General features: G+C 40.1%; 1 protein-coding gene across 2 annotated transcripts in view; it reads right to left on the bottom strand.

Annotated features, from left to right (window-relative positions):
- Positions 1-11,546, bottom strand: part of oprm1 (opioid receptor, mu 1) — a 31,080-nt gene extending 19,534 nt beyond the window's left edge. The window contains exon 1 of one of the 2 annotated variants that reach the window (XM_017309115.2): positions 10,814-11,546. In XM_017309115.2, coding sequence (XP_017164604.1) covers positions 10,814-10,969 — 156 coding nt within the window. In that variant the 5' untranslated portion in view covers positions 10,970-11,546. The remainder of the gene's footprint in view (positions 1-10,813) is intronic. The other variant, XM_008429198.3, reaches the window with a different exon arrangement.
- Between the last annotated feature and the right edge of the window lie 1,598 nt (positions 11,547-13,144).

The following is a 13,144-nucleotide window of genomic DNA, read 5'->3' as shown; positions in this document are numbered from 1 at the left end:
GGACCCGTCATGTGATCACTGACATCGCATGCATCAGCATTGAGAGGCGACACACTGGAACAATGCTGATCCCTTCGCACTGCGAGCGAGGAGTTGAGATCAATGTCTACGAAAAATTAGATGAATGAGGGGTTAGAAACTCAACACTTGTTCAGATGTTTATTTTATTTTTTGAGAGGAGACAGAGGGTTTTGTGTGGGGGAAAAAAAACATGAAGTATGAAGGTTACGAAAGCACAACCTTCATGGCAAATACTTTTTGAAGGTTTATGAGAAAAAAACACTTGAAGGAAAAGAAAGAAAGACTACTTTAGAGTATACTGTCCAATTTCAATGGTAATACAGACTCCATCCTTTTAATCACTCCTGTAGAAGATTACCTTCTGTGGAAATGAAAGTGGCGTATGAGGTCGACTCCAGATGCTCTGTTTGTTGCCTAGGAACGCAGCTTTTAATGGACAACAGACCTGAGGGTCAGGGGCCCTTTGGGCTGTCACCCCTCTCAAACTGCAGTAACAAACAACCACAAGATGTTTCAACAAACTAATAGCTTGGACCCTCCTGTTTGTTGCAGCCACAAGCTTTTTGCTTTATGCTCTATACCAAAGCAAAGCAGGACACAATTTGTGAAGTGGAAGGAAAATGATTGAAAATGTTTTACAAATAGAAATCTGAAAAGTGTGGTGTGCATTTTTATTTATCCCTCTTTAGTCTGATAACTAAATCTTCCAGAAATAATCTAGTTAGTCCCCTTGTGTTAAACTTAATCGCGTTACAGCTCCAGCTTTTCTCTGGGTGCCTCAGAGGTTCGTTGGAGAACATTAGTGAACCAAAAAAAAAAAAAAAAAACAGTGAGCAGGTCAGGAATAAGGACGCTAGATTTAAACAGCGTCCCCATGCCTCAAGGGAACACAGAGAACAGTTCAATCCATCATCTGAAAATAGAAGAAAGTCCCAGTTAATGTTTGCTACAAGCTGTGGGACGTAGAGACAATGTGGGAAAATGTTCAGAGATAACAGGACGATGGGTAAATCCTGGAGGAGGACGTGTCAGATGCTGCGAAGGACTTGGGACAGGGAAAGAGGATTTAATATTAGTCAATATTGATAATTATTAATAGCTTTTTTGTTTAAAATATCTTAAATGCTGTCAAACAGTGGAAAAAACACGACATTTTCCTGTTTTATCCCCAGTTTCCTCTCGAGCTGTTGTGCTCATTTTCTCCTTTCTCTTCGCACCGTTTTTATATTTTCAAGCGGTTATGAGGCACGATGGCAAAACCGAAAACAGCTGCTGCGCAAGTTACCCAACAGGTTGTTGCTAGGTAACCAATGAGTAGGAGAGTCAGTCGATGCCACCCACCTTGCTTAGCTACCTCTGAGAGGTCTTTCCTCTGCCTACATCCCCCAGAATTCTGTGCGGCTCCAGATCGGAGTTCAGTGAAATGATTGAAAATCCAATCATGCAATTCTACAAAGTATTGACCAACTGGGCCTGAATATAAACGCCTGCCATACTTTTTCAGATTTTCTTTTGCAGAGAATTCAAAGCCATGTGTCTCTCCGTTCATGTGACAGCTACAAGCTGCTTTGTGTGGGGCCATCATGTAAATCGCTAATAAAAGGTGCATGAAAAGTTTGATGCAGCGGCAGGAAAAAAAATGTTAAAAGGTTTAAGGAGTTTTACTACGTTTGCAAGACGCAGCACTTTGATTCCTCACGTTTGACCTTTCAAAAGGATTCGGTGGCTGAATAAATCGCCCCTCTGGTTGGTTATTTAAAATGTCAGCTTTGACGTAAAAAAATAAAATAAAATAAAATGCATGTTTTACAGTTCCTATTGTAGAATATAAAGAGCAGGAGCAGAGCGAATCAGACAGTAAATCACAGACAGAAAAATGAGCCAAGAACGTCCATCAGTCTTTGATTAGGAAAAAGAAAACATAAAATGAGTCTGTTCTTTGCTCAGTTTAATTATTCATCACTGACTCTTGCTTCATTCCTCAGAAAAATGACTGTATCCACTTTCCCCCGGCAGTTCTTTGGTCTCCTTGTTTCCCTTTCTTTCTTTGTTGTGTTTTTTTTTTTTTTTTGTCTGTAACTCAACAGAAAACCTGCTGAAATAAACAGACAGAGCTCCAACTCTCCAAGAAGGCCCGGTAGCACTGAAAACCTAATTACTCATAAACACAGCGAGGGAGGGCAGAAAGATTAGCTTCTATAATTGCCACCCAGATGTATAACCTCTGACTCCGTTTTTGCCACATTTTTTTTTTTTAAAACAGAAACAATAAGCTGGATTCTGTGGGTTTCTCCGCTGTGCTTCTCTTCTTCTGGCAGCTTTTATGATGGCCGAATGCGCAGGTTAGTCCCTCACGTGTTTGTCTTGACTCATCTGTGCCAAATGAGCTTGCCTGCACTCGAAAGCAAAAAAAAAAAAAAAAAAGATAATTGAGGTGTGAAATCTGAATGCGAGCGGCAATTATGGCGCCGTCATCTGGGCTACCAGCTACCGTTCGCGTCGCACGTCGTGCGGGCGCTGCAGAGCCGGGGTCAGAGCGGCACGTCGTCGTCACCGCGACTGAGGGATCTTATTACGCGCCGTCGCAGGTTCAGCAAAGACATCCATCATCACCCGTGGAAACGCAAAGCAATCAGAGCCGTTTCCCATTCACGACGGAGAGGAGCTGAAGCGAACGCGGTGATCCTGATGATTTGCTTCGACATCGTGCTCACACACTGAGCCCTAATCTGCATTAATTAGCTCCGAGGCGTTCTCTTTCGTCCCATTTCCTGTTAATTGCAGCGACGCGTCTGAAACTATTTCAGAAGCTGAAGTTGGTGTGTTGTGTAATAATCCCCTCGTGTAAAACGCTGCAAAAGTGTTTGAATCTGTCCATTGTTGCTTCCTGCAGAGGCTCCCCGTCCCAAGAAACAACACCACGGGCGGTTTGTGCAAGCTGATGGTCTGAACTTTAATTCTGTTTAAAAATGTAAGTGATCGCTCACGGTTAGGTGTGGTGGGAAACTCCATGTTTAACCTCCTGGGTGTTGGTCACCTTGGCAGCCTTGAAGCTCCAGGTAGAAAACAGATCTACACTGTGATGGTGGCATTTAACCCAACCGTGTCTTTTTTTTTTTTTTTAGAGATACAAACACATTGCTAATGTAAATTACGTTTCAACTGAAGAAGAAGAAGAAGAAGAATTTAAAATGTATTTATTTTGTTAAAATCCAACCTTTAATTTGAGTATAACTGTTTTCCTCAAACCCCCCGGTGCTGTTACTGCTTGGAACAATCCCAGTTTTGGCTGAAATCCATTCATTTTGTTTCCTTTACCGTCTTCAGCTTCAGTTTGGTTGTTCAGACCATCATTGAAAAATATTGAGCTTGTGTCTGCTGGACTGTTTCTGTGTTTATTTGCCCATGTATTTGCATAAAGATCTTGTGATACTAACAGGTCACCAGATGTTTTTTTAAATTTTTTTTATGTATGATGGTTTTTATATAAGATCACCTGATATTTCAATAGTTTAAGACATTTTCAAGGGCTTTTACAGACAAAGAATCCCCACAGTATCTTTAACAATATCTGATATCAGTGGGCATTATTTTCTTCCCACTTTGTGTCTCCATAGTTACAATCAGTTTTTTATTTATTTTTTTGTTGAAAAGCTGGTTTCATCTGATCAAAGCTCACAGTCTTGGTTAAAGTAGATTTTTTTTCCAGCTTTACATGTTTACTTTTATGATAGTAGGACATAAAAGAGCATATCCTGAGCTGGAATCACTTCTAAACTCTACTAACTGCCCAAAGTAAAGGGTTTCTGTGTCACATCATATTTGGACCCCAAAGGAAAGAGAAAGCTTTGAAAAGTATAATTAGATGTTCTGAGAAACTCAACAAGCTTTGGAAAAACTTGACAAAACAAAAAAAAAGGATTATAGTACAGGAGTCTTGTTCCCTCACTTCTGAATAAATATGCAGACTCTCAGTTTTTAACTCCTCTTGCACTTATTCAAAACACATTTGTCCAAGTACAACACCCTTAATGAATAAGCCTGTCACTCAATAACTGAAAACGAATATAAACTGGACGTAAAATAAAACATGTGAACTGATTTTTGTTTGTCAAACTGGAGCCTGTCCTGCCAGTTAATTAGTGTCCCTAAAGTGTTTACATAATCATCCTTTGCCACCACATAGTCAAATTACAGCTAAGGACAAGGACAGGATGAGAAGTTTAAAGACAAACAGTTTCAGGCATGAATGCCTTTTGTGTTTGGGATATGGGCAGATAGAAATGGCCTTGATCTGAAAAGTGCTGCTGTACAGACAGACAAACAGATCCATCCCCACCACCACCGACCCCTGCAGCTACAACAGAGCTGTTGGTTGCTTTCTTTTTTTAATCAAGAAACCCGAACAACAGCCCCGAAGCATCAACTATTAAGGAAGATAACTGTGACAAAGTACCAGTACGTTTGCCAGTAGCAACACAAATGCAAGAATCCAACAACAGCCCAAAATAACGATGAGCCTTAATGTGTCCTCCTCCGTCTCATTAGGTTGTTTCTTTTAGTGATAAGACGCCTGACCATTATTTAAAAAAAAAAACATTTTGCTCTCATGTTTGCAATAACATCTGCAAGAGAGCCTTTAAAGCAACAATCAAAAACAGACAACACCTAAAAGAATCGACAAAAATCTTATCAGTTAAAAAACATCAATAAATTCTCAGTCTTTTTTATTTTTAGTCATTAAAACACTTTATATTAAGCCAAATTTTGATTGTCATTTTGTAGTGCCTAATTAATACTTTTGCATTTTCCTCAGAAGCTTTATGAAGCAAATGTACAGTGGTAAAATCTTCTAAAATACCCCTTATATATTATACTGTCAAAAAAAGAAAGAAAACAGATGATACAGATGAGTAATGTGTAAAACTGTGATACAGTAAAACAGAAAAATAAGGTAAAGTTTGCTTTTTGCTTGTTTGATTTCTTAGAAACCTCCAATAAATGACTCAAGTTTGAAAAAGTTGAATTTTCCAACCTATTCTATTTTTATTCTTTTGCATCAGAGTGGAAATGAATGAAAATTGTAACTCAAACATGATAAAAAATGAACCCACTAAGGTAAATTAAGCATTCAGTTTGAGCTGAAATATATAAAAAGAATAATCATTAAAAATTCAGAAGTGCGATATTGGCGTCAAGCTGTTGTGGAAATTTCATTACGTAACAGGAAAACTGTGAAGACGATGAGACGCTCTTACTGCTTTTAAAATAGCCACTATGGTCACTTTTCCTGTGGTTGTTTGTAATTAATGGTTAGTTTTAGTTGCATGCTTCATTTTATGAGCATTTTCTCTTCTTTTAAAAACTTTTCAGACACACCCATGCAAAAACACACGAGAACAAATCTAAAAATGGGAAAACATCCATCAAACAGACGACGTAAGAGAGACAATTTCCTGTTAAGCCACATTTACCAATCTGTGTTTTCATTCCAGAGATTTGAAACAACACTAGGAACAAATTGAGCCTTTATTAGAGGCTGTGAACACAAAGTTCCCACAAATCCATTTCGAAGTAGTTTTTTTTTTTGCTAAGCTGCTTGTTGTTTATCTCCAGTTCATCTTTGCACTGACTCACCATCGTTGTCAGAAGTGTTTTTAAATGTTACTTTACCTTGTCAATTTTGATCCATCTCCCAGCTACTCAGGACTAACTTATTTTAGATGCTCAAAGATCACATCTCAGACATTTCAGCTACACGGCTGAGGATATTAAAGGGACTCCTTCCATCTCTCTCTTGATGTGTTGTTTTATATTTGTTTTATATACCGCTTGTTGGAGTGAGGCTTTAGATTTAGTTGCTTTTTTTTTTCCTTAAGTGAAATGTTTTCAAGATGTCCCCTGCATTTAAATGTTCTATACTAATACAATTTTATTCACTTATTCCCCATCGAATGGTTAGATACTGAAAAAAAAGCTGCAGCTGCCAAAGTCCAAAGCAAAAAAAAATAAAAATGATTTTTTATAAAGATATCTGGAGGCTCTGGCTCCTTTGAGGAGAAATATATTTCAAAAATGAGGAATGTTTAAAGACTCTTGTGCTCAATTGCATCTTGCAAGATCACTCAACAAACGTTCGCAAGGCAGCATTTGTTGTGACAAAAAAACAACAAAAAAAAAACAATCCATATGAATCCAGACCAGCAGGAGCTTATTACGTTTTCTTCTTTCAATATGCATTTCAGAGACGCTGCAGCTGCTGGAAGAGACCGACCACGGCCACATCTGCTCATGCTGCTGGATGGGCAGTGGAGGAAGGAGATTTTGGGGGAAGTGGCGGACTCATTTTGCTCGTCGTCTGGCTCCGCAAAACACCTCCCAGTGTTTCCATGGCAACAGGAAGCAATCTGCTCTGGCGGCAGAGGAAGCGTATTCCTTACGGAGCTCAAACTCCCTTCTGCTCAACCAGAATCGATTTTTTTCCCCCAATCAGGCGTGCAGCTCTCCGGTCATCTCCGTTTGTGCAGCAAAAGTTTGCGGAGTTTCACGGAGGGCAGGAGAGGAACCGCAAAGACAGAGAGAGATAACAAAAAAAGCGAGTGGCAGAAAAGGGAGAGATGCTTAATGGCTTTCAGACTGTAAAAACAAGAACAAAAAATAAAAATAGAAAACTGCCGTCAACTGTCTCGGTTTAATCTGGCCAAACTGTGTTCAAGGGCACATCCATAAAACGGAGAAGGAGAGCTCAAGACAACAGGAAAACATCCATTTACTGCTTGTCATCATCAAAATGGCAGGTCACTTTCACTCTGCCAACAAGAGGAAGAGAAAAGATGAATGGAAAGCTGCAGCAGAGAACAATGACATTGTTTGCAGTCCTAATGGATTGTGGTTTCAGCTTTTACCTGCGTTGTAATTCCCGTAAAGCAAAAGAGCAAGAAAAACGATCAGACCCAGATCTGGATCCAGGACTGTTCCTGGTTTGTTTGTTTGTTTGTTTTTTTTCCAAGGATGAATTTATGAATATTTAAATAACTCCACTCTTTGTATTTCAAGCTGTCTGCATGTCGGTGGCTGCAGAAGTGCAATGATTAAAAACAATGAAGGTGCCTAACTCACATTTCAAACAATGTCACTTCCATCTCAGCTGTGCTCCCACTTTGAAACCAGCAGCAGAGCAGATGGGCTGTGATCAATTAGTTTATGGTAGACAACATCTGGCACAAATGTGCTATACCATGTATTTCTTTTTATTTTAAACATTCTTGAAACATAGGTGCAGTTTTTTTTCAATAAAACTGCACCTAGAATAGTTTAAAATAGAAAAAAAGAACACAGATTTGATCAAAATTCAAAACTAAATCCAATTTTTCATCTTAGCTGCAGTCAATAGTTTTCTTTATAAGAGTGCATATTTGAAAATCGGCTGCTGTCTGAGACACCAGCCAAGGGATTCATCAGCTGCATGCAATGTGCTTCAGATAAGTCGAGACAAAATGTGGAGGCTATTAAGTGGATTTTATTGAATGTAAGAAAAATGGTAAAGTCAAAGACTCGACATCTTTTAGAAATAAGATTATTATCATTATCATTACAAGGAGAAAAAAGGAACAAAGACAAAGCAAAGACCATGGAGGAATTTCCCTGTAAGTCAGCTGGAAGAAAATGTTGCAAGTTTTATGTTAAAGGGCCAGTAACTGCACTGGCCCTTTAGCAGAGAAGAGGAGACTGTCCAAAGGTGTCAGGTGGTCAGAAACTTTTGTATAACGGCAGACCGGTCATAATTTAACCAAAAAAAAAGTAAATAATCTGTGTTGATGGTGAACATCAATCGGTTGATTTTCTTGAAGAACAGTGGGTTAGTCCAATAAAACGCCCCGCGCCTCTATCAGGGGGCAGAAGAGATGAGAGAAAAAAGGCTAAAAGGTCAACAAGTGAATTCAGCAAAATGTGTCACACTTACTAATACATCTGCCACTGCAGCAGCAGGTGCTGCCGGATTCGTCAGGGGAGATGTGACCCAGGGACAGACTGAGGAAGAGGTCAGATTAGCGTCTGTCGGCCCGGTAAGAGATATCCAAAGTGTTCATGAAAAGGAACGTTTCACAGAGGGGGAGCAGAGAGTTTGTGAACTGGTGTGTGTGTGTGTGTGTGTGTGGGGGGGGGGGGGGGGTACTTGTTTCTTAGGACCATTTCTGGTGTATTTATTAAGCTTCTGAAAACCGGCGGGTCTTAAGGGAACCAAAGCCCGGTCCCAATATGGTGGAACCTCTTACTTAGGGTCAGAGGTTAGATTTGGAGGTCATTTGTGAATTATGTTTTGGTTAAGGGAATAAACTAGTAATGTTTAGTGTTAGGGAAAATGTATGGGTTAGGCATAAATGCAGTTACTAATGGATGTCAATACAAAGTCCTAAGGAAAGGTTAGCATCATGAATGCTAGCACTCGGTCAGAAAGACAGACATGATGATGTCCTGTCTTAGGATTTGTGTTGTTATTATTATTATTATTATTATTATAGTGAATTAAAACAGAAAATGTAAAAACATAGAACAGCTACAATTAATACTATATAAAACGGTTTTTTTTATGATTAGACACAAGTTCAATATGCAAAAATTGCAAATGTTCAACATAAATTTTTACAAGAATTATTTTGCTCAGCCAACTTTAATATATATATATATATATATATATATATATATATATATATATATATATATATATATATATATATATATATATATATATATATTGAAGGCTGCTGCACTTTATTTTAACTTCTGAAACAACGCAACACACACACATGACCTCGGGTGTGTCGTGTGCCTTCGCATATCGTAACAATATCGTGCATTTTTTTTGGTCGTAGTCTTACCCACAGTAAGACATGATGACAGCAGCCTATAGGTTTCAGTTTCAACAGCAAAGCACAGACTAACAATGAAAAGGCCCTACGCTCTCTGAGTCGTACATCACTGCGCCTGAAAGTACAAGAAATTCACAACTATTTCAATAACCCAAAGAGTGACGTATGGCAGTGGCTCAGTGGTGCTCATAGGCTGCTGTGCTGCCACTGACACTGGGAATCTGTAGTGTGTGTGTGTGTGTGTGGCGAGTAAAATTCACTCAATCATTGGTTGAAAAACAAAAATCAAGTAATTTGTTTGAAGGCATCAGTGGCCCTTCAAACAGCAAATCTATCTTGGTCAAAGAGGACATCTGGCCTTCATAATCACCTGACTTGAACTCTGTTGAAACATGCAAACTCAAAAAAATATATCAAACCAACTGATGGGCTTTCCCCATGAGCAAACCATCCAAACGTTAAAGACGCAGCTGTCATTTAACATTAAACATTTTATGTTTAATGTTAAAAAAAAAACTACCTGTAGTTTTACTCTGGATGATTTGTTTGTCACAAACAGCTGCCAGTTTGTAGATTTTTACCATTAAACCTAATTTCCCGTGAAGGTTGAAGAATTTTGGGTGCAGAATCACACAGAGATAAATGGATTAATATGTCGATAAGACGAAGCAGCTGTGTAACGTCAACCGGTGCACAAAACTCTCTTCCTTGTTTGGACTTCACCACCAGATGGGAATAAGCTCTTGCTTGATAACCTCCTCAAAGCCAGCCTTCTGCCTGGCTGCTGCTTGCCCCCTGTAAGAGATCAACAAGAATCTCTCTCTTGAGGTTTTCTGCACACACCAGAGCAGAAAGCCTTAACTCTTCATCTCAGTTCTCCTCACATAATCCTTGCATACACTCGACGACGATCATTCGGCCTTTAAGTGTTCTCCCCTGGCCAGTTCTTCTCCAAGCGCATCTGTCATTTCCCTGCTGTTCCTTCTACCAAGCTAATACTCTTTAATCCACCAGAAAGAGCTTCACCAGGTGCATCTTGCTAACACAAATTTCAGCTTTTCATATCTAATTAGACCCACCTTATCGATGAAACTGATTCCAGACGAATTATGATATCAGAACTTTTGATGTTTGAGGAGAGCAGCAAATTTCTACCATGCGAGAAGCAGAAGCTGACATTCAGATAAGACTCTCCAAAGCTGACATTTCTTTACACACAACTTCAAAATGTTAATTAATAGCATGTGGATCACAATGGGATGTTTATTTTAATCCAATTTTACGCACAAAGGAGGAAAATAGTGGGCATAATGCAGCCATTAATAGCTCCTTCTTTAGAAACTGAACGTTTCCCAGTCTTGTGCGTAAAATCTGAAATTGCGAAGCTGAGCAGGGAGAAACACGTGGCCATCTGTTGCTTATTTAAACGCATTTTTCAACTATTTATGGGCTTTTCTCCGACGTGCGTGCACTGTAAGTCCAGAGACACGGGGGGGCTTTACGGTGGATCATGTTTTTGTTCAGCGCCAACACGGGAGTAATGCGATTTTCCCCCGCTCGGTTATTGGGCTGTGGATCAAAGAGGCGCATCAAGGGACACAATTTCATACTGTAAAAAGAAAAGTGTGTTCGTTTCTTTACACTTGCGTTGGGTTGTCGCCCTTTGCGCGGTGGGTAGGGGGGGGGGGGGGGTGGGAGGGGAGGCTATAGACGCATTTTACGCACGAACAGCAGTCCTGCTGGAAACTGCGTGTCCATTAGACACGCGCGCGCGCACAAATGCGCACACTTATTCGTCCAGCAGCAACAGGCTGGAAGAGTTTTAAAGCGTCAACAAAGCCTGGAATCGGCACAAAAAGGGCAACTAAGCCTCATCTTACACTCTTTCTTCTCTCTCTACTTTAAAAAAAAAGAGTTCTTACCTTACAATGATGTACATGACCAGCACGTTTCCCACCAGCCCCACCATGCAAACTATGGAGTAAACAGCGGTGATTATGATAGCGATGATGACGGGGTTGGCGTCTCCGTCCAGGCTCCGGGACACACCGTCGTCTCCGCTCCCGTCGCCGCCGCATCGCATCTCCGCGAAGCTGCCGTTGTCGGTGAAGTTCCGGCAGATGCTGCTGTTCGCGGCGCTCTCCATGGCCCTTTGCCCCCCACCACCCTCTCTTTAAGCGCTTCTAACTACGGCTGCCCGTCCGCGGACTCGGAGGCTGCGTGAGAAGCCCGGCTGGGTGTTTGCTTGTGCCGTGTGGTGCGCCCCGCACGCAGGACGAGTCTGAGCCGCGCTCCGCGACGTGCTGCAGAAATGCGCTGAGAAGGTAGAGAGGGGTGAGTTCACTGACGACCCTCTCGTGGCACCGTAACGCCGCGTGGGAGCAGACAGGAAGCGTGGAAGTGAATAAATGTTCGCTCTTGCTTTATTTTTCCAAGCGCCGCGTCTCTCCGCACCATCCTCCTCCGTTCATGTCCCTGTTTTAGCTCACAAATCAGTACTTCATTGGTTACTCCTCTCTCTTCCCGAACGTCTTTTTTCTCCCCCTTTCTCCTCTCACTGTGCTTGCATCCTACCTTCTCTCTTTTCTATTTTCTACTCAGATATATTTTTTTTCTTCCTTTCAAAAGATTTTAGCCTTCATTTCCAAACCTCCTTCCAATCAACTTATTTGGAGGTTGATCGCAACTCGGAATATATTCAAAAAGTTATTTTGCTTCAACTAGTTGGTTCAGAAAGTGAAACATATAACACTGAACATAGTCTGAAATGCATTTTAGTTGCTTTTTATTTTTGTGGCGAATGAACAACCAAATTCAGCTTCTCGTGAAATTTACATGATCACACAAAGCCAACAAAAAATATATATTTGAAATTAAAAAATGACTCATTTTGGACCTTCTTTGGTATGAATTCCTGCTTCAGTGCAGCATGGCATGGAGGCGATCCGATCCACCTGTGTCACTGAATGGAAAACAAGATTACCTCGTAATATTAGTTTTTGTGTCTATTATCAATATTCCACAGATTATCAATGCAGTTTAGATCAGGACAGTTTGTGACACCATGGTCACTAAAGCAGATATTGGAACAAATTCATAGCAACATGGCAATAATACATTCCAATCAGTACAAAACGTAACTTCATTCTATGCAGTGCAGACACTCTGTCTGCACTGATGAACATTAAGTTAGTTTGTCACGCTGAATCTTTAGAAGTCACCACAGGGCAGACACACCCATTCTCTGATTAATGAAGTTAATCATTTGACCACTGGGGGGCGTTCGCTGGATGTTGACGTCTCATCCCAAAATGCACCTGTGATCCTTCAGCTTGGCAAAAACAAGACTGCACTGCTGTCACCAACGATGTGGTTGGTCAAGAGTTTAGATAAAAAAATTTTAAAAAATGCATTTTTGGTAAGAAAAAACAGATTCAGAAGTACCAGAGCAACTATCGGTTACAAAAGTTGTGCAACCTCAAAGTTATTAAAGACAGAACTGCAATATTTTTAAACTTCTTTTCTTGAACATGTTGTTTTTTTATATGTTCTAAGATGTTTTGAGAAGCTCTCTTTGGTGGTAGACCTCTGTGTTTTGTTTGTGCGCTTCATGCACCATGTAAGGCGAAAAGGTTTAAAAGATTCTTGCTGGCATGAACCACTGTCATATTTTTAAGTTTGAAATCAAGCAAGGAAACATTTACTTTTCGTCTTGACCCTCCTCAGGCTATCCATCGGTTTCCTCTGACCGAAGACGTCTCGTTGTCTGTCTGCTGGAGTGAGGTCGCCTTTGCTCTTAACCTTTCAACTGAATCCCATTTTAAAGATCAAAAATGTTATTTCAAGAACAGATCAGTCAGTCTACCGTATTTCAATCCAGTTTTAAGAGTCTGTCCATTCATCCATCTGTGGAAGCATTAAAAAGAAAGACTTCATAATGACGACACTTGATTTTTTTTTTTTACTGGGTATTCAAATAGCTCAAGATAATTTTATTAGATTTTTTATAGTTTTTGTATCACGTTGTCCTTTACACCAACGTTCTTTGGCATCTAAAACTGTTTGCACATACTGCCAACAGCAACAGCATTTAAATCTCGAGAAGGACAAATCATTCTTGATATATTAATAAGGCTTCCTTCTTTACTAAATAGTACTTTTACCCACATATTTCTTTTCTTTCACCTTTTCAAAACTTCTCTTTATTTTTCTCTCTCCTACCATGATCATTTGAATGAACAGATGAATTTACA

The sequence above is a fragment of the Poecilia reticulata genome, chromosome 15 (assembly GCF_904066995.2).
Source record: "Poecilia reticulata chromosome 15, P_reticulata-male-v2, whole genome shotgun sequence".
In the NCBI taxonomy this organism is placed as follows: Eukaryota; Metazoa; Chordata; class Actinopteri; order Cyprinodontiformes; family Poeciliidae; genus Poecilia; species Poecilia reticulata.
Note: the sequence above shows the minus strand (reverse complement) of the source record. Positions and strands in the feature narration are given on the sequence as shown.